This window comes from Rhamphochromis longiceps, linkage group LG12, assembly GCF_057381845.1.
Source record: "Rhamphochromis longiceps isolate RC_006_pf linkage group LG12, R_longiceps_female_GT1.1, whole genome shotgun sequence".
Classification (NCBI taxonomy): Eukaryota; Metazoa; Chordata; class Actinopteri; order Cichliformes; family Cichlidae; genus Rhamphochromis; species Rhamphochromis longiceps.
Genome location: NC_140568.1, coordinates 31,632,519 through 31,650,683, shown reverse-complemented (window position 1 = coordinate 31,650,683; position 18,165 = coordinate 31,632,519). Strand labels below are relative to the sequence as shown.

Genomic DNA, 18,165 nt, shown 5'->3' with positions numbered 1-18,165 from the left:
ATGTGGAAGAAAAGTTATTTAAGTAACTGACCGTGGCATGGTTGTTGGTGCCAGATGGGCTGGTCTGAGTATTTCAGAAACTGTTGATTTTCCCACATAACCATCTTTAGGGTTTATAGTAGTGATGTGCGATACCACTGATTTCCTTTCCGATCCGATACCAATTAATATTCAGGGTGGTATCGACGATACTGATCCAAGATATTCAAGACTCTTAACAGGAACCTTAAAAAAACAAAAACAAACTTTAAATAGTCTACTTATTAGTAATACATGTATTTTTGCATTTTAATTCAGTTATATTAAAATGTGATTGGACACAGTGGTGACATATATTAATTTTTATTCAGGTTCTTCAACAGCATTGCAAGTATGACAATTGGAAGAAAAAGATCTACATTAAAACAAAAAATATGTACGAACATAAAGGATAACCATGAAACATTAACTCAGTCTCAGTGGGTGTATCCCATGAATACATCTTACAGCGCTAATGTGGCACACGTTTTAAAAATAGGTATACATTTTTATCAATGCTCACAGCTGATGCATACTGCATAGCTATCATTTTATTTAGCCACCCCACAAAAAAAACAACAACAACAACAACAACAAAACAAATCACCCAGCAGCTAATAAATAAGATATGTACCTAGAAACAAATATTTCCATGAGCATTAATCACATTGACAAACATGTACACCCATTTTTTGAAACTCCAGGCGCATTTACATCACTGCAATACAGAATGACCTGCAACATAACATCATTTAGATGAAATGTTTCATGATGTCACATAAAATCAAGTTGTCACAATTTAATATTCCAAGCAGTAATAAAATTTCTTCACTGGAATGTGTTCTCACATACTGAGTAAACATAATTTGCAAAGTAAATCCGTGTGGAGTGACTTTTTACATTATTGCATTTCTGCTGAAGTTCCTCACCTACTCCTCACTCACAGTAAATACATAAGGAATTGAATTTGGCACTGTGTGTATTGCAGGAAGCGCGGTCTACTTACAGAGAGCAACTGAAACTGTTGGAACATACACTGAGATTGTACAGTAAACTCAGTCACTGAATCCCACCAACTGAATAATATACTTCCAATTAGTATCATTATTGCTGTTATTTTATCTAAAAATACATTTCCATAAAATACAACGCAAAATAGTTTTAACAACTTTGTAAACATCTTGTTATTATCTGAAGTAATATTTCAAATATATCCACAATGCACACTTTATGTGTATTCCACGTGTGTTTTAGAGCCTTAAAAGCCTTTCTGTCGCCTATGAAACTCTTGATAAGTTAAACTTTTCTGTTAGCTACATATCCAGGTACATGGCTGGCCTCAACTGTTAACACATGAATCTGTACCTATTTTTCCAGTGCACAAAAATCCATCTACACTCACTGCTCACACTGGAACATGTCATGCATAAGACGCCCAGAGTGGAATTTCAGAGGCCCTTTAGCACATAACAGAATCATTTATCATCACTGAGTACAAAGTGACTTCAGTATGGCACCAAAAGCTTCTAATCTAAACACAATCTAAATAAACACACATTCGTTCAGACATTCACATACATCTATATACATGTACATACACAGAACACGAGGATTATTGGTACACACACACACACACACACACACACACACACACACACACACACACACACACACACACACACAAGGCCTGGGATTAGTAAGGACCTAAGAGAGCTAGTTTACTGACCCAGAGGAAGTGTTTGCAGCATTTTGAGGACTTGAAGTTATCCAAAAATGGAAATTAACACAGCAACTGAAGATTTTACAGTGAAATGCTCAATAAGCTACACTTTGCCGGTGATTCCCACCCCACCATCCATTTTTGTATGTGCTCACTCGCCTTTCCCTCCTCTGACAAACAGCCTGACATCATAAAAGTGAACACGCAGCCAACATTAATACACATTGCCAGATCACTGAGAAACCGCGAGTCTTCCATTGTTGACACGGCGTACTGCTCCTGCTGTTCCTTTTCTTGTCCCCCCCTCTCTTCTTTCATCTTATCTTCTCTTTTTCTCTCACTTGTGTGACAGCCTCCTCATCCTGTCTGAAGCACTCAGGAGTTTTCCTCCTGAGTTCTGCGGAAACTTAGACGTTTGAAGGAATCCCTGCGAGAAGACAGCGGACGAGGGAGGGGAAACAGAAACAAAAGATAATGAATGATTATGAGGAAGAAGAGGTGGAACAGTCATGGTGAGTAGGCGAAGGTGCGTAGATGTAAGGTAATCATTTACTTCCCACAACCTAAAAACACCCTGAATCTTAACCATAAATTTCTACCAGATAACAGCGAGAGCAGCAGATATTTTTTCCACAACACCAACTAGCTAGTGTTCTTTTACCGAGGCTCGGGTGTTAGACACTGTCACATATAAGATAATTACATGAAAGATATAACAGTTATCACAACTTGTAATATTTTTTTCCCTCTCTTTTTAAAAACTATGGAGATAAATCGATGCATCTGTGGTTACGTGTATAGCAGTAAACAAAACCAGCAACAACACGGTTATATTTATATATTCTAGTTTAATAGCTTCCTAATATTAAGTAACCCTACTGAAATCATATCCACATTGTATCTAAAAATAAATAGAAATTGCCAGTTATAATTAAAGGCAAAACCAAAATGCATTAATGCATTCTTTCAAACGGGGGTGACTCTTCTGGTTGCAAAAAAAAAAAAAAAAAAAACCCCGATCGTGACCCATGCTGCTCGCTTCATATTTGACCCGTGGAACCCCTTTTGGGTGGAGTGCATCATCTCAGTGGTTAGTGTTGTAGTAAAACAGGTGATAAACAGTTTGACTGTGATTAATAATGCTACAGTCATACTGGGAAACAGTGGTTGGAGACCCCAACAGTTTCAATTTAATTGCAACGAACGCAGTTTTGTTCACTGCAGTCACCGTGCAACCATCGATTTTTCCTAGTTACAAAGAAGGTTGTGGCCTTACAGTATTTTCACTGTAATGTGACTAAGCCACAAGACTCTATTGTTTGAGCATGAAGTGTCCTTGGTTTGTCAGTCAAAGCCATCCTCACTCATGATGTCTGATTTAGAAAAAACGTAATCAATTCATTCTCTCTTCCCCTTTGGTTCAGTGATGACACAGCCTGATAAAATGATCAATGTGTGTTTCTCATCTCCGTTTCCCTTGTCAAAGCCGTCTGGTGCGGTGGCTCTGTTTACCTGTTCTCCAGCCGAGGCCTGATGATGGGTTTATAGAGTTCGGGAATCTTCCTCTCGAGCATTGGCCTTAGGTTCTCTCTCAGGCGGTTGTAGTTCTTCTTCAGCTCCTGCTGGTACTCCTTCTGATCTGATGCAATCAGGTGCTTATTCTTCTCCACTGCTTCACCGCACCTGCAGGACAGAAAGTGACATGTAAGTTCACTGGCTGTAATGAAAAAAAGAATCGAGTTTTCCCCTCAAGCTTTTTGTTTTTTTAAATTATTATCATCATTATACAGTAACCTCAAGAAGAGCTTCAAAAATATGAAACGAAACAATCTTTTTACAAGTCACTGTGCTTGTGTATGCTAAGCACCGTCCTGTAACTGCTTGACCAGAATTTGAATCCTTTGCAAACCAGAACTCTAAATAAGCTCAAATTTATACTCTACTGCAGGGACCACCTATTTGGCTCTGTCAAGTAACGCTGCTAGAATGTGAGCTACGATGCAAACGATCCAGAAGTCTGATTTAAATCACAGTAGCAGCAGAAGCAAGAACTCTAAACCCCTCTTTTCTCATGTGCCGGGAAGGGGACAATGTTCTGTTATAACGGGGGGGGGGGGGGAACAATGGGTCTAAGTTGAAGTGCAAGTAGAGGGCAAGTCTGGGTTGCACCCACAGTACTCTATCATGATATGTATAATGGCCAACATACAGGGCAGTCTGCAGGAAATCAAGGGAAGGGGATGATTGCAAACACATGTTTATCTTTTAGCCTTTAATGAAGTTAATATGGAAGCTGCAATGTCATGTAACAGTATACAGTAAATAAGCAGGGTAATGAGCATTAATGACAGTTCACAAGAGTGCAGGATTTTCTGGTGGTGTATAGCTCTTTATCTGAATGCTTGGCTTATTTAGACAGCTCTTCAGATGAGCATTTGGCATCTTCATTTTGTTTTATGATTTGCAAAGTGAGCGCCGTTTGTGAAAAAAAGAAAAAAAGAAAAAAAGAAAATATGCTTGGCTGTTTAGGTTTCTGAATTGAAAACAAAAAACAAAAAAACAAAACAAAACAAGAAAAGCCTATGGGCTTCTTTAACCATTACTGCGTGTACAGGATCTAAATCTATAAATGCAGGATGGGACTAGACAGCAACAACACCAGAGCATGTGGCAGAGTGGGACATCAGCAAATCCAGGAAACAACAAATCCCCCGAAACCTCTCTTTAAATTTTTAGCTCCACAGAACTCATTTAAAAATACTTTGAAGTTCATGTAGCTACATAATACAACACTAAATATTACAAGATGACCAGCTTAGAAAAATAATGCTTTCCTAAGTGGATTTATTAGAATGCCACTGCTGAGAAAATTGGCGTTCCGTGAGTCCTGTTTACCTGGATTTAGGAAAGAAAATAAACCTTTCTGAAATTACAGCAAATCTGTTTGTAACATTTAAGGCAGGTGGAAAGTAATATGAAGGTTACAAAATGAAAGACACCATTTTTTGGAAGCAAACAACAAATAACCATGAGATGAAAGCAAACAAACTCAAGCACACGCACCAATACTTTGCAACGTGCAGATATGACACAATCTCGGCACAAAATTATCATGACTCACTGCAGCGTGTAGGGCATGATGGTTCAAATTATGTCGTGATCATTGAAAATATTTTAAAACTATTGGTGATAATGAATCTAGAGTTAGCTAGAAGAATAACAGCTTAGTGGAAATAGTCTCAATATGTAAATAATATATAATTATTCACATTACTCCTACTTCTTTGCTTCATTTAAACTGTGATCTGGTTGGAAATGTAGTTGTGATTATCACTTCAGTCTCTTCATCTTGACTGACAGGCTGTTTCTGTACAGCTGTGTACTGTATCTATTCTTATTGTATTCTAATTTTTGCGTCATAACTTTTGCACTGTCCACTTCCTGCTGTGACAAAACAAATTTCCCACGTGTGGGACTAATAAAGGTTATCTTATCTTATCTTATCTTAGGATATCTCTCACTCTCGCTTCTTTGTGGCGCACTTTTATCTTCCTACGCAGGCAACAATAGAGGCATATAGATCCTGGAGAAGACTTTCACTCTTTCCAAGTCACATCTCACAAATACATTCCATTTCCTACTAAGAAAATCTCTTTAACATGTTGTTATATACTTCAATCTCTTGAGTCAGTGCCCATTGTTCACCACCATTTATTCACCCTTTGTCACTAGGTGGTGATTCTTTGATAGCGTCTTACCTCATTATAAATTCTTTGAAACACAGGCGCAGTTTGTTGTGGTGACGGAAGAGCTTTGGGTCCGCTGGGATCTCATTCAAGAAGACCTGGGCCACCTCCAACGGGCCCTACAAACAGGGGGCGGAGATACAAGGCAATCAGCAAAAACAAAGAAGCAGAGAGATGAAGAAAGAGAAAGCAAAGAGGGGCTGGAGGAAGGAAAGAGAGGAAGCGTTTTGACAGCAAGTGAACAAAGGAGGAATAAGAAAGCCCCTCATTCATACTGGGGGAAATGACCAACTACCTGAATGGCTAAACGCAGCTAAGAGCTACGATTCTGAACTGAAAACACGAGGAAGCCATCAGGAAAGGAGCTGCTGTGATTACCTCCTGTATAGCTAATGTCACTGCTAACCCTGCATACATTCTCCATTTGGCTCCCATTTGCCCAGTATGAGATCTTGTTATCCTAACTTATATTCATCATAAAACCGCAGCGCGCTCGCACAGTATCTGCAGTTAAACAGCTCTGATTAGAATCATAAATGCACTGGGCCCGGGCCTCAGCCCTGGGTCTGAGCTGCCGACCCGCACACAGAAACCCGGCCTCTTGTACTGATTACAGTCAAGAGTTATATGTTTACTGAGCTGCAGAGCATTAGCGTTATGTATACAACCATCAGGTTGGAGCAAGGGACCTGTCAGATTAGACACTGGAAGATAAAGAGTAAGGCGAGCAGAGACGCTAGAGCTTGCTTCGTCATTACACCGACATTCACCATGCTGGCAGGACCTGGAAGCTATCAGATCAAAGAGACCTCCGGTGCAGCACGCCATGCAGCGGATACATGAAAGGAAGAGGGGCCCTGAATTGACGTTTTAACTAAATCAGGAGAAAAGCAAAGGAAGGATTAGGGTTGCGGATGGGGTGAGGGCTTTGATGTGTGATCACTGCCATGTCTCCCACCTGCACTCCTTGACTACAATGGAAACTGTAAATGTGGTAGCATAAATAGGAGGTAAATCACTCTGTTATTTTCCCCATCACATTATGCATGATAGAAAGTGGCATTTAAGAAGAACAGCTGTCATTTGGTTAAGCGCAATCATTTCTGCTATAACAGGAGAAGACACACAGTAGTGCAAAATGGCATCGCTGCCTTTATTTACCGAACGGCCCCAAATGCTCATTACCTGGTTAACAGTGGCTCCCACAGAGCCCTGTAGCAGCATCTGTAACATCTTAGCATCGGGTTGTTCTCTGTGTGTGGCAACCGCGAGCTCTCTGGTCTTCTTCTGCATGTCCTCTATGGCCACCTCGATAGGCGTCAAGTCAAACTGGAAATACAAGACGAGTAAATATAGCCAACGGGTATTGCTGCAGCTGTGATAGCTGCTGTTATAGCTGCTAGGTGTTCCACACCAGGTGTATTCAGCACTTACCTCCTCTTTCTGAATGACATTGATGCGGGTCTTGACATAGGGGAAAGCATGCATGGTGGTGAGGATGGTCTTTCTCTTGTACTGTTCATTGAGTTCACCCCGAGGTCGCCCACTCTTGGTGAAGGGTGTGGTGTACATGAAGCGCCGCAGGTTAAAGTTCTTTTCAAAGTTTGTCAGTCGGTCTTTCATCTCATAGTCGTCAAAGAAGGGTTCCACATAAGTGATCTGGATATACGCCTAGAGAGGAATGGTAGTGTTTTCTTAAGTTATTATTCATGAAAATAGCATCTTATCGTGATTAAGGAACGTGTGCCTTTAGCTGCGTTTTATTGTCTGTTTTTATATCTAATAAAGTAAACTCTGGTATGTGTCCAAAGAATCCATAATTTCTCGCTGATAGTCTACGTGCAGTGCATTCTGGTTGCATTGTGCTGCTGTTTAAAACACAGGGAATTGAGTTCCCACTTGTCATTTGCATAAATTTGGGCCAGTTTATGCAAATCAGATCTGTCCAGCTTGAGTCGATGCCTCTGAAAACTCCAGATGAATCTTTAATCTACACATTGTTGATCTCAAATGAAGACAATTCAACAACTGACTGGCTTTTCTAGGACCTCGAACGTTTTCAGTGTTTGTAATTCCTTGAACTATTTTAATAACATAAGAGAAAGGTTGCAAATGAGCAGTCATGCTAGTTTCCGGGCTGCTTGGCTGCAGGAGAGGAACCTGTCATTCATCTATCACGACGCTTTCTGTCTCGCCTAGCAATTTTAGAAAGTGGAGCAAACCCTCGAGTGCAGAAACGCTGCTATAGACATACCACTGCAGTTTTAGAGTTTTGGAGAAACAATATTGTAGAAATACACAGTGCAGTGTCCTTACAGGTGTCACAACTACAAGCCTGGCAAAAAATGCCCTCAGGGGAGATTTTTGCTACTAAAATTAGTATTTGATCATTTAGAGATTAACATTTACCAGTTGATTGTTTGGCATAACAGTTACTCACCTTATTGGGGTTGAGCTGTTTTCTGTCCACTGGCGTAGAGTCCTTAATCATCACCAGTGTGTCATCTCCAAAGCACTGACTGTAGAAGTTCTAGGAATGCAAGAAATTGTGTCGTTAATATACAGTACAGTTCATAATATATGGTCTTTAAAAAGTGCAGAATCATTTTTACTCAAATACAAATTGCGATTGGTGGCTACTCCTTAAAGAATAAAAAGCATTAAAAGAACACTCGAAAGCATGAAATACACTAAACGTGAACTGATTCACTAATTTGACTCAAGTGCAGCTGACAATGCATCCACTACTTTCTTTTTTTTCCTCTTTTCACCTTTTAGCATGCAAATGATAGCTTTCAGGCGCTCTAAATGTCATCAAAACTGAAGTACAATTTGTGAATCTTTCACTCTGTCGTTCTGCTCACTTAAAGCCTCAAGCGTCAGATCTCACCAGTCCAGCCAGGCACCATATCCTTTATTTCATACCTACACATGCACACATTTTCCTCTTACATACCTCCAGCCTGTGTGATATCTCAGGCAGATGTGTGATCCCAGGCTCTTTGTAGATGAATTCCCGTTCATCCAGATCACCAAACTTGGCCCCATAAAAGCCCACTCGGAAATAAGTTCCAAACATCCTCTTATGTCCCTGGAGGGAAGAAAACACACTCAAATAAATACTAATCAGATATTTCTGTTGTGTCAATTATCCTTTGTGGATTTTTTAAATTATAAAGAAGACTTTGAAGGTTTTATTAAAAGCCAAAAATAAATTTGCAGCAGTTTTTTGTTTTCAAGGATGTTTAAAACACATATTTAAATACTGAATAAGAACATGTACCAAAATGATTTTTAAAATGTTTTATCTACAGCATCTTACGATCTTTCTTATTTTCACTTTAACTAAATAAATGACACAGCACCTCCTCTGTCATTACCTTCTGAATGATGTTATCAAAGGCTCTCTGAAGTTTGTCATGTGTTGACGCCAGTTTTCTGAAATCTCTATGTGCCTCTAGGATTGGTATGATGATCTTGTAGACCTCATTTACTGCCTCATAGAGACCACCCTGATGGGAAAGACAGCCATAGCTGCTGTTTAGCACAGAGTATAGTATATTTTAAGAAAATATAAACATTTATTGTTAAAGTGCAAAGATTTTCTCTGTTTCAGTTATACAGCATCCTTAAAGGCTGGCTTTTTTTTTTTAGCATTAACAAAGTAGATATTTACCGCTTAAAAAAACAAAACACATTAATAATACTAATTTTATAAAGTAATTACTCCAACCTTGATAAAAAATCATTACAGGTTTTTTATGTTAGCACAAATACTAGTGCAGTTTTATGGTCTCACATTGCTGAAGAGCTCAGCAGCCTGTTCCAGCAATCCCACCAGGCCGCTCTCCGTGAAGTAGCGACCTGAGCACACCCCATCCTCATCCGGGGACAGGATGTCGTCCGACACCGCAGACTCCTCCAGCACATTGGGGGAGATATTCTGAGGAGAAGATCCGTCAGCTAATCACTCATTTAATCACATGATCAATAACACGGCTTAAAATAAGATGTCCTGCGGTGAGAAATGGAACTCGTTTAATGACCATCCAATCAGTGGCTTGCTGCAGGTTAGACTGTCCTGAGCACAGAGGTCTTGTGTATAACACAGCTCATCAATAACATAATCAACTTTGTGACTGTTATAACTGTTTGTTTTCAGATGAGGGAAACAGGCTGTTCCCATCTTCCCACGGGAGCACATTTGCTTTTTTATTCTCCTCTTCATCTTCAAAGACACAGCGTTAAGCAGATATACCAGGGGATCATATTTACATGTTGACGTTATGAGTGTACAGCTCCCCCCTCTGGACACACACAACCAAATATGGAAGCAATCCACGGGGAGATGTGAGATTTTCTTGCTGTGCACTTGAAGGTTTGCCTTCATTCAACAGAACAACCAACAGCCATAATAAACAAATGAAGACTGCTTATTTTATGTTCCTGTGTTTCAGTCCTAAAAACTTATTATCTCCTTGTTATTTCTGTATGTATATGTTTGTGTGGTCTACCTGAAAGGTGACACTGCCAACAGGCAGGTACTTGTGATCCTCCAGCATGCTGAGGTACTCAGCCACCAGGGCGGCAGCGTGCACCAGACACATTGCAGACTCCGTGTAACACTTCCTGTTGTTGTGCTTCTCTGCCATGTTCTGCAGCCAGGTCAGGCGGAGGTCAGGAGACGTCTGGTAGCCTTTCGCTATCCTGGAGAGATATGGGAGTGGGAGAAGGGATCATTTTCCCCCCTAATTCATCTGGTAAAAGCCTATCTGAGATCAAAATCTCCGTATCAGAAAACCGTCACATGCTGGACAAACAAGTGCAAAAGTGGTAGTTAATGATATGGGCTCACTGCAGATAAGGTTCTGCATAAACTGTGTATTTTAATGACTGCATTTATGTCAAAATATTTTGAAATCAAATAGAGAAAAAGAAAAGTTGGAAATGAATGTACTGTATGAAAATAATGACTTTTGTGTAATACACTACATAAAAGGAGATCAAATAATAGTCTTAAGCAATATCAGTTTAACTGTGGCACAGATATAAATAAATGCCAATGTGTGAAAGACAAATTTCTCAAAATAAAATGTGAGCATGAGAGTGAGCACAGCAACATTAGTGGGTTATTGTGTTTTATGGGGAACATGAACGCTGAACACAATTTCCTGTTTTTGAGAAGAACAGAAAATTATCGACTAAACAGAAGAAGACTAAATCTAAAACACTGTTTATTTATTTATTTATTTATTTATGTTTGCAAATCACCCTACAAAATTTACAAATTAATTCAAGCATCTGGTGACCACATGTTTTGCTCATCAATGACCTATGTGTGCTAGAAAGCTTGGAGGTATATGTGTAAAGCTAGCAGGTCAGTCTGTAAAGCTATGAGAGACTCGCCATGTGACCGAGACCAAAAACTAAATAGAAAGGTGCATGATAAATGACCATAGGTGACAGCGAAGCACGCTGAAGTGCCAAAATAACCAAAAGCACATACATGACCTCTGTCTCAGTGTTTCCCCTTCGTGTTCTCTCACACGCATGCACGCTCGGACACACATACTGTTTGCATTTGCATATACACAAAGCCAGATCAGAAGACTAAACTGCTACCACATGGTTACCATAGCGAGGGCAGCAAATAGAGGCAAAACATCCAGGCCACAGAGAAATAGGAAACAGTGGTGAAACACAGAGAAAAGCCACAGAGTGATGAGAAAATGATGATAGAGTAGGATGCAAAGAGGAAGACACTGAAGACAGACAGAAACCAAGTGAATGCCTTTTACACCAGATGCTTTTGGTTTCTTACCTGTACATGAGGTCCATGAGCATTTCAGGATCTTCCTGAAACTCCCTCATCTTCACTGTGTCGGATAAAATACTGTTCAGGTTTCTTAGAAGCTCATCCACCTGTAAAAAGAAAAAAAAAAAAACCCAGACATACATCGAAAAGCAGGCTTAAGGTTATGAATCAAAATCAGTAATGCAACTGCTCAACTGTGTGACTGTGCGTATAACTTTATACCTGGGAGGGAAGCTGAGTATTCTGCATCTCAGTGTCCTCCTCTGCATAGGCCAGGATGGTGCGCAGAGAGCGTCTTAAGTACTCCTCCTGGAAGTCTGAAGACTTGCCCACCAGCGAGGCCAGAGACATGGTGACCTGCATCTTGACTCTCGAGAAATTCTGACAGAAGAGACCGCAGTGAATATGTGTTTAACGCTTTGCACTGTTTGTAAGTGTATACTGGATTTCCACAGACCAGAATATTAAACCTTTTTTCTCCATAGTTATTCTATAGCATGCAGGGGAAGTACTGGTGACAAAACAGAACAGAACATAACAGGAACTGCAAGATTACATTTTGCCTTCAAGTTGCATGGAAAAAATAAACCGCTAACATTTTTTACAACAGTTAAGAAGGAAACGCCATTTCTGGCTGCTCCCTTACTCACAAGAGGTCACCGCAGGAGGTAGGTGGATTTTTTTTTTGTTTTTGTAAACACCGGTTGCCCTTCCTGAAGCAACCCCTAAGGGATATGTGTCTCCTCCTGGGACTAAACGGGGATTTTTTGCTTGTGTAAACCACTACACTGTAATACCTAATAATATGCAGTTTGTCTTTGGAAACATTTTCTTGTTATCACCATTTAATAGCACAATGAGTGAGCTACAGCACATATTTTGCTATGCGCTTGGAAAGAATTAATAGTCCCCATTAGCAAGCATGAGCAAATACTGATTGCACAAAAGTCTCCCTGTTTCCCCCCCCGCTCCCCTCCCTATCCTATCCTCGTCTCTCCATCCTTCACACTACCTGTCCAAGAAAACAGGTGTGACAAACACCCTTCCATCTTCTGCAGAGAGGACCGTGTGTATGTGTGAGACAGAATGTGGTCGTGTATGTGTGAAGTCCCATCTATCTCCAGCATGACCAGCTAAGCGGGAAATGATCTCCCATTAGCAGAGACATAATCACCCATGGATCATCTCTACGGCCCCATTCTGTTCAACTGAGCATGGAGCCAGAGCCTAACCACCCATCACTGCCCTCTAACTCAGTGTGTGCATGTGTGTGCGTATGAGAGAAAAGTACGGAGAAGTAGCCTAAATGATAGCTTAAGTCAACAAATAACCCTCTTTGTCCTTCTTTGTAATTGTATTTCTCATCTGCCCCCTTTTCCTCTTGTTCTCATTTTAACCTCTCCATAAATGGGCCGGTTTTAGCAACATTTATCTGTTTTGTGAGGGGGAAAAGGCTGCAGTTGTCTTTTTTTTTTCTTTGTCTTTTTAAAGCAGTCTAAAATTAACTAAAATAACAAGGGAGGGAAAAAGTGTCACGACAGACTGAGAACATGACGAGGGGAGATCACGGGATAAAAACATAAACAATGAAAGAGGTAGGGAGTAAGTTCTGCATCAATGAGTCATTCGGCTGCTACGCTAATTCAGATCACAGCTCCCTCTGTATACAGCACATAAACAAACATACGCTGGGACATGCAAAGGAGAAATACTCCATTTAAACTGGAGATGCTGTGCGTGTGTGCATGGGCGTGCATGTGCTGTGCGGGCTGGAGTCTGACTTTCATTAAAGTGTACAGACTGTAAACACAGGAAATATCGACTGCAACAGCAGTTATCGAACCAGCGTGGAGAATGAAAGAAGATACTCTAGCCTCTGCCTCCCTTCCTTCATATCTGTCTTTTCTCAATCATGTCCTTTTCATTCCCTCCTATCATTGCTTCACCTCCGTTACCAACACTTCCCCGACTCTGTCATGACTTTCCTCCTTTCCTGTCTTTCGGCACAAATACTTACACATTCACACGCACATATGCAGTGAATCACGCACAGTTAATACACACACAGAGTTGCTGTCATTAGTTATAGAGGGGTTGGAACATGGGGAGGCAGACAGTGACATATCTCTCTGCTTTCCACTTAGAGACACATCCTTCAGCAGAAACTTTCTTGCTGCACGCTTAAAATAGACACGGAAAAGACATTAAAGCTGAGCAGAAGGGGAAGAGAGCAGAAGATGGGATAAGATCTGTGTGACTCCCTGCTTCTGTGTGTCTTCATGAGAACATGTATAAAAAGCAATTCTGAACTTGTGTGAGCACTTCAGCTCAAAGTGATACAAAAGCATTTTTTTCTGAAAGCTTAAAAAGGGTAGTGCGTGGCTAGTTCTTGATTTGTGGACGTTCCTATGCATCCTTACTGCTCACTAGAACACATAAATAGGATATTGTGTGATTACATGTTGCTGTGATGTGTGCGCTTACACTGGCATTACTGTAGCTGTATCTCATGATGAGATAGAGGGTGGCACAGGCCTGGCTTCTGTTCTCATCCACAGGGCTGCTGCAGTACTGAAGCACCTTCTGGCACAGGTCTGCACACTGCTCCGCCTCCTCTTCAAACAACAGATCTCCAAACTACACGCGCACACACACACACACACACACACGATGATATACACAGCCACACACACAGATATATACATAAATAATTCTGGCTTGTATCAGCAGTTGGCCACCCACACAAACAAATAAGAACATTTAATTTAGACACAGATAGTGTTCATCTAAACAGACCAACCCACACACACCACCTCCTGAATTTTCAAAAAGTGAAACTACACACACACACACACACACACACACACACACACACACACACACACACACACACACGTCATCATGAAACTACCTTGACGACAAGTGCTCTGAGCGTGCTGAAGGTGTGAGAGAGGAAAGTGGTACTCTGGCTGCAGGTGAGAGAGTGGAGTAACACCTTCAGCACCCCGCCAACTACGCTGTCCTTACAATCAGCCAATGGCACCGCCTGAATGTGAGACAGAGAGAAAAATAGATGATACGCTAGGGAAACACTGGGGAAAAAATAAATAAATAAATAAATCACATGAATACAAAAGTCCCAGTTTAACTTCTTAGCTAGAGAGTACACAACAAGCAGATGAGTAAAAAGTTTATGATAGACCATTAAAGCTGCATAGAGTGGATACCCTCGTGTACCCTTGTCTACTAACTAACCTTCTACTAGAGGAGAATGGTGAGACTGCTTTGTCATATGAAGGCAAAAGTAACTCAAATAACCACTTGTTACAACCAAGCTATGCAGAAGAGCATCTCCAAATGAACAACATTGAACTTTGAAGCAGATGGGCACCCAGTGCCACTCCTGTCAACTGAGAACAGGAAACTGAGGCAACAGCAACAAGAATTGGAAAAAATTGGAAAATGTTGACTGGTTTGATGAGTCTTGTTTTACTCTACAGCAATTTTTCGTAAGGGCCCAAGTTTGGCACGAAAGCACGGAAAGCAAGCATCCGCCCTGCTGCTGGTGGTGTAATGGTGTGGGGATATTTTCTTGGCACACTTTGTGCCCTTCAGTACCATCTGAGCATTGTTTACGTGCCACAGTCAACCTGAGTTGTTGCTGCTCATCATGTCCATCCCTTTATGACCATTTTCCGATGGCTGCTTCCAGCAGGATAATGTGCCGTGTCACAAATTTAAGATAATCTCTAGCTGGTTTCTTGAACAAGAGAGCAAGTTCACTGAAATGGCCTCTGCAGTCACCAGAACTCAAGCCAACAGAACACCTTTGGGATGTTGCAGAACGCAGCTGAGAAATCTGAGTAATGCCATCACGTCAAAATATCTGTGGAATGTATCCAACATGTCGTTGAATCTATACCACGAGGAGTTCAGGCAGTTCTAATACTAGCAAGGTGTAACTAGTGAAGTGGCTGGCGATAATATATAATGACAACGTAGCATAGTAAGTCTAAAATGATTGCAAATGTATTTATTAAATGCACATTAACGTTACTCAGGGTATTTAAGACAGTTTTGACCTGGACAATTGTCTCCAGCAGGTCGAGCACTATGAGGTTTGACTCAGTGGCCAAGTTCCCACTGATCAGAGCTTCTTGGTCCAACTCAGCTTTAGTCCTGATGGAAAATGAGGAAAGAGAGGCAAATATTAAAAATATAAAAGAAAGAAGGAAAAGAAAAAGGAGAGAAAGGGAAAGGCATAGAAGAAGACATCCAGGTGCATCAAGAGGTAATAATTAAAGGGAAAAAAACTGAGAAGGAGACACAAAGATTACAACATACTTATCCTGTCTGTCATTGGTCTGTCGCCACTGAGTGAGATCCTTTCTCCAGCGGAGGACCTCTCTCTGACCCATGGTCCTATCTGTTCCTGTGTGGTATATAAAAACAGAGCATGAGAAGAAGAAAAAAAAGTACACTTATTGTGCAGACTATAAACTAAAACTGCATCCATGTGGTAGAAGTATGAACAGCCTGTCATGTGAAAAGATTTACTGCAGTGTAAGAAGAAAATTATATGATTAGTGCCTGAAAGTGTGGATTACAAAATAAACAAAAGGCTTTTCATATATGCAGCAATCCTCGACCGCACAACTATAAAAATTATCATAAGATTTCCAAAATCTGAGTGTTGACTATTTTAAGAGGAAGTTTGTGTGTAAATCTTTGAAACATTCTACATTTAAATGTCAGAAAACCAATTCCAGGCTTTATTCCTTAAAGTGCCAAGAAACACATCACCTCCAACTCGTTTCATCATTTCCCCACGGGCTCCCATTCCTCTCAGCAGGGCCTCCTCCAACTGATGTTTGGCCTGCTGAGATTTCTGTAAGGCCTGGGTGCTCACTTTGTCACTGCTCTGCTTTCCCTACAAAACACACAATAAGCACGTAGTAACCAGGAAGAAAATACACAAGGATACATTGGTAACATGCACTGAGGAGTGTGAGAAAAAACACGTGTAGGGAAGGTATGCAAATACACAAACATCCAAAGTAGTGCATTAAATTAAATTATTAGAAAATAAGCAAAGACAGACCCTATACTCAAAGCAGGAGATACAGATGGTGAGGAGCTCCAGCAGTTTGTTGAGCTGTGAGGGAGGCATATCTATAGTCCAGCGCTGAATCAGGTTCCCATCGGCATTCTTCATCACCCACAGGAAGCACACCAAAAGGTGGCGACTGGTGTCTGCAGCCAGGGTGGCTATGGATTTACCTTGCTGGGAAGAAGAGAGGACAGAGACAGATATGTGTTGTATCCAATGGAGTGCAGCTCTCACTGAATGGAAATGTGTGCATCTGCTGCAGATTACACATTTAGAAACTGTGTCCTAGAAATAAATTAAACTGTCACACGCAAAACAAAATCTATGAAGCTGTTCTAAAACTACACTCTGCATGCAATAACGTCATAGATCCAATTCATATTAAATTCATGTGACACAACTGCCAGTGCTCAACCTATTGAGTTATACAGTGTACTCTAACAAGTGCATACAATAAACTAACAGTACATCACTGACAAGCTTCTCTAAACCACAAATATGGTTTCTCACTAGCTTCAATGAAATATGGTTCTCTCCTCCATCTTAACAGGTGTTAAATCTATTGCAGATTCATTTACCTTCACTCGTGAGATGATGAATCGCTAGTATAGACGGCTACCGCTGCTTCATTTTGCAGCAGCTTTGATAAATGTAGCCATTAACCTCCTAGTGCTCTAGGTGTCCCACCTAGAACCTTGTTTCCAGGTCTCTGTCTTTTGGGGTGTTTTTTTGGGTTTTTTAAGAGCAGGACTGCCCGGAGCTTACCAGAACCTACATCAAATATTACAGTTTAATCTAAAAGCATCTCTTGTTTATCATAGGAAAATATTGTTCTCTCTATGAGTAAGATTCACTGGAAACATTGTTAGAAGGTGGACTGCCCAAAAATGAGGACCAAGTGCTCTGGGGGAGGTGTTTAGTTTTGTGGTGGATACCAGAACAATGGCTCACTCTTGTCAAAATCATATTTTCCACAACAGCACTTCTTGCAGCAACATACAAGGAACTGATTCATCTTTTGGAAAGAAACAGAAGGAAGATAAAAAGAATGGCAGCGTTCGGTTTTGGCGCCTGTGTTATTGCTGTAGCTGTACTTGATGGATGTGTTTGTCAGGGAGGATGGCCCTGTTCACTTATGATGGCAATGCCTGCCCATAAACCATCTCCCGGAGACGTGTGTGTATGCGTGTGCGTGATTTTTCAGGATGAATGAAGTATGTGTGTGGCTCTGACAGCTAATCAATCTGCTTCTGTGCAGCTCACCTGTTAGGAATGGGAATATTCACAGATACAGTCGCTCACATGCGCACACACAAGCACGTCTGAACTTTTAAAAACAACAGGCAGCAGGCTATAATCTGTTACCGTCCTTTTATTAGGAAATTAAATACACATGGCCATTACCATAGATGCCATGGAAAGAAGAGCGTTCCGTCCCAGTGTGTTGAAGGGGTTCCCAGCAATTGCCATGGCAACAGACTGATTGATAGGTGGGACATTTTCAAGGTCATCATCAGGTCCGCCTGACTTGTTTTTCCCGCTGCGCGAGTCAGAAACTACGGAGACAAACAAGGGGCAATTATATTAAACTGGTGAAGAGAAGGACTGCAGCACACAGGATTACCTTACACCATTAAAAGTAACACAATTGTATCTCAATTAGAGATAAAATACATAAAACAGAAAAGTTACTTGTTACAACTATACAGAGTTGAGAAGGTGTTGGATGGTTATAAACGTAGATTTAGTAAATACG

The 18,165-nt window shown here is 40.8% G+C and overlaps 1 protein-coding gene across 2 annotated transcripts in view; it reads right to left on the bottom strand.

The window, feature by feature from the left end:
• Positions 1 to 326: 326 nt before the first annotated feature.
• dock8 (dedicator of cytokinesis 8) overlaps positions 327 to 18,165 on the bottom strand; it is a 54,852-nt gene continuing 37,013 nt past the window's right edge. For both annotated transcript variants that reach the window (XM_085425811.1, XM_085425813.1), the window contains exons 30-48: positions 17,814 to 17,965; positions 16,401 to 16,583; positions 16,103 to 16,229; positions 15,644 to 15,731; positions 15,382 to 15,478; positions 14,211 to 14,345; positions 13,784 to 13,936; positions 11,522 to 11,680; positions 11,306 to 11,406; positions 9,999 to 10,191; positions 9,284 to 9,427; positions 8,865 to 8,996; positions 8,441 to 8,575; positions 7,925 to 8,014; positions 6,919 to 7,155; positions 6,670 to 6,813; positions 5,497 to 5,603; positions 3,251 to 3,421; positions 327 to 2,165 (exon numbers count right to left, since the gene is read on the bottom strand). In XM_085425811.1, coding sequence (XP_085281937.1) covers positions 2,114 to 2,165; positions 3,251 to 3,421; positions 5,497 to 5,603; positions 6,670 to 6,813; positions 6,919 to 7,155; positions 7,925 to 8,014; positions 8,441 to 8,575; positions 8,865 to 8,996; positions 9,284 to 9,427; positions 9,999 to 10,191; positions 11,306 to 11,406; positions 11,522 to 11,680; positions 13,784 to 13,936; positions 14,211 to 14,345; positions 15,382 to 15,478; positions 15,644 to 15,731; positions 16,103 to 16,229; positions 16,401 to 16,583; positions 17,814 to 17,965 — 2,600 coding nt within the window. In that variant the 3' untranslated portion in view covers positions 327 to 2,113. The remainder of the gene's footprint in view (positions 2,166 to 3,250; positions 3,422 to 5,496; positions 5,604 to 6,669; positions 6,814 to 6,918; positions 7,156 to 7,924; positions 8,015 to 8,440; positions 8,576 to 8,864; positions 8,997 to 9,283; positions 9,428 to 9,998; positions 10,192 to 11,305; positions 11,407 to 11,521; positions 11,681 to 13,783; positions 13,937 to 14,210; positions 14,346 to 15,381; positions 15,479 to 15,643; positions 15,732 to 16,102; positions 16,230 to 16,400; positions 16,584 to 17,813; positions 17,966 to 18,165) is intronic.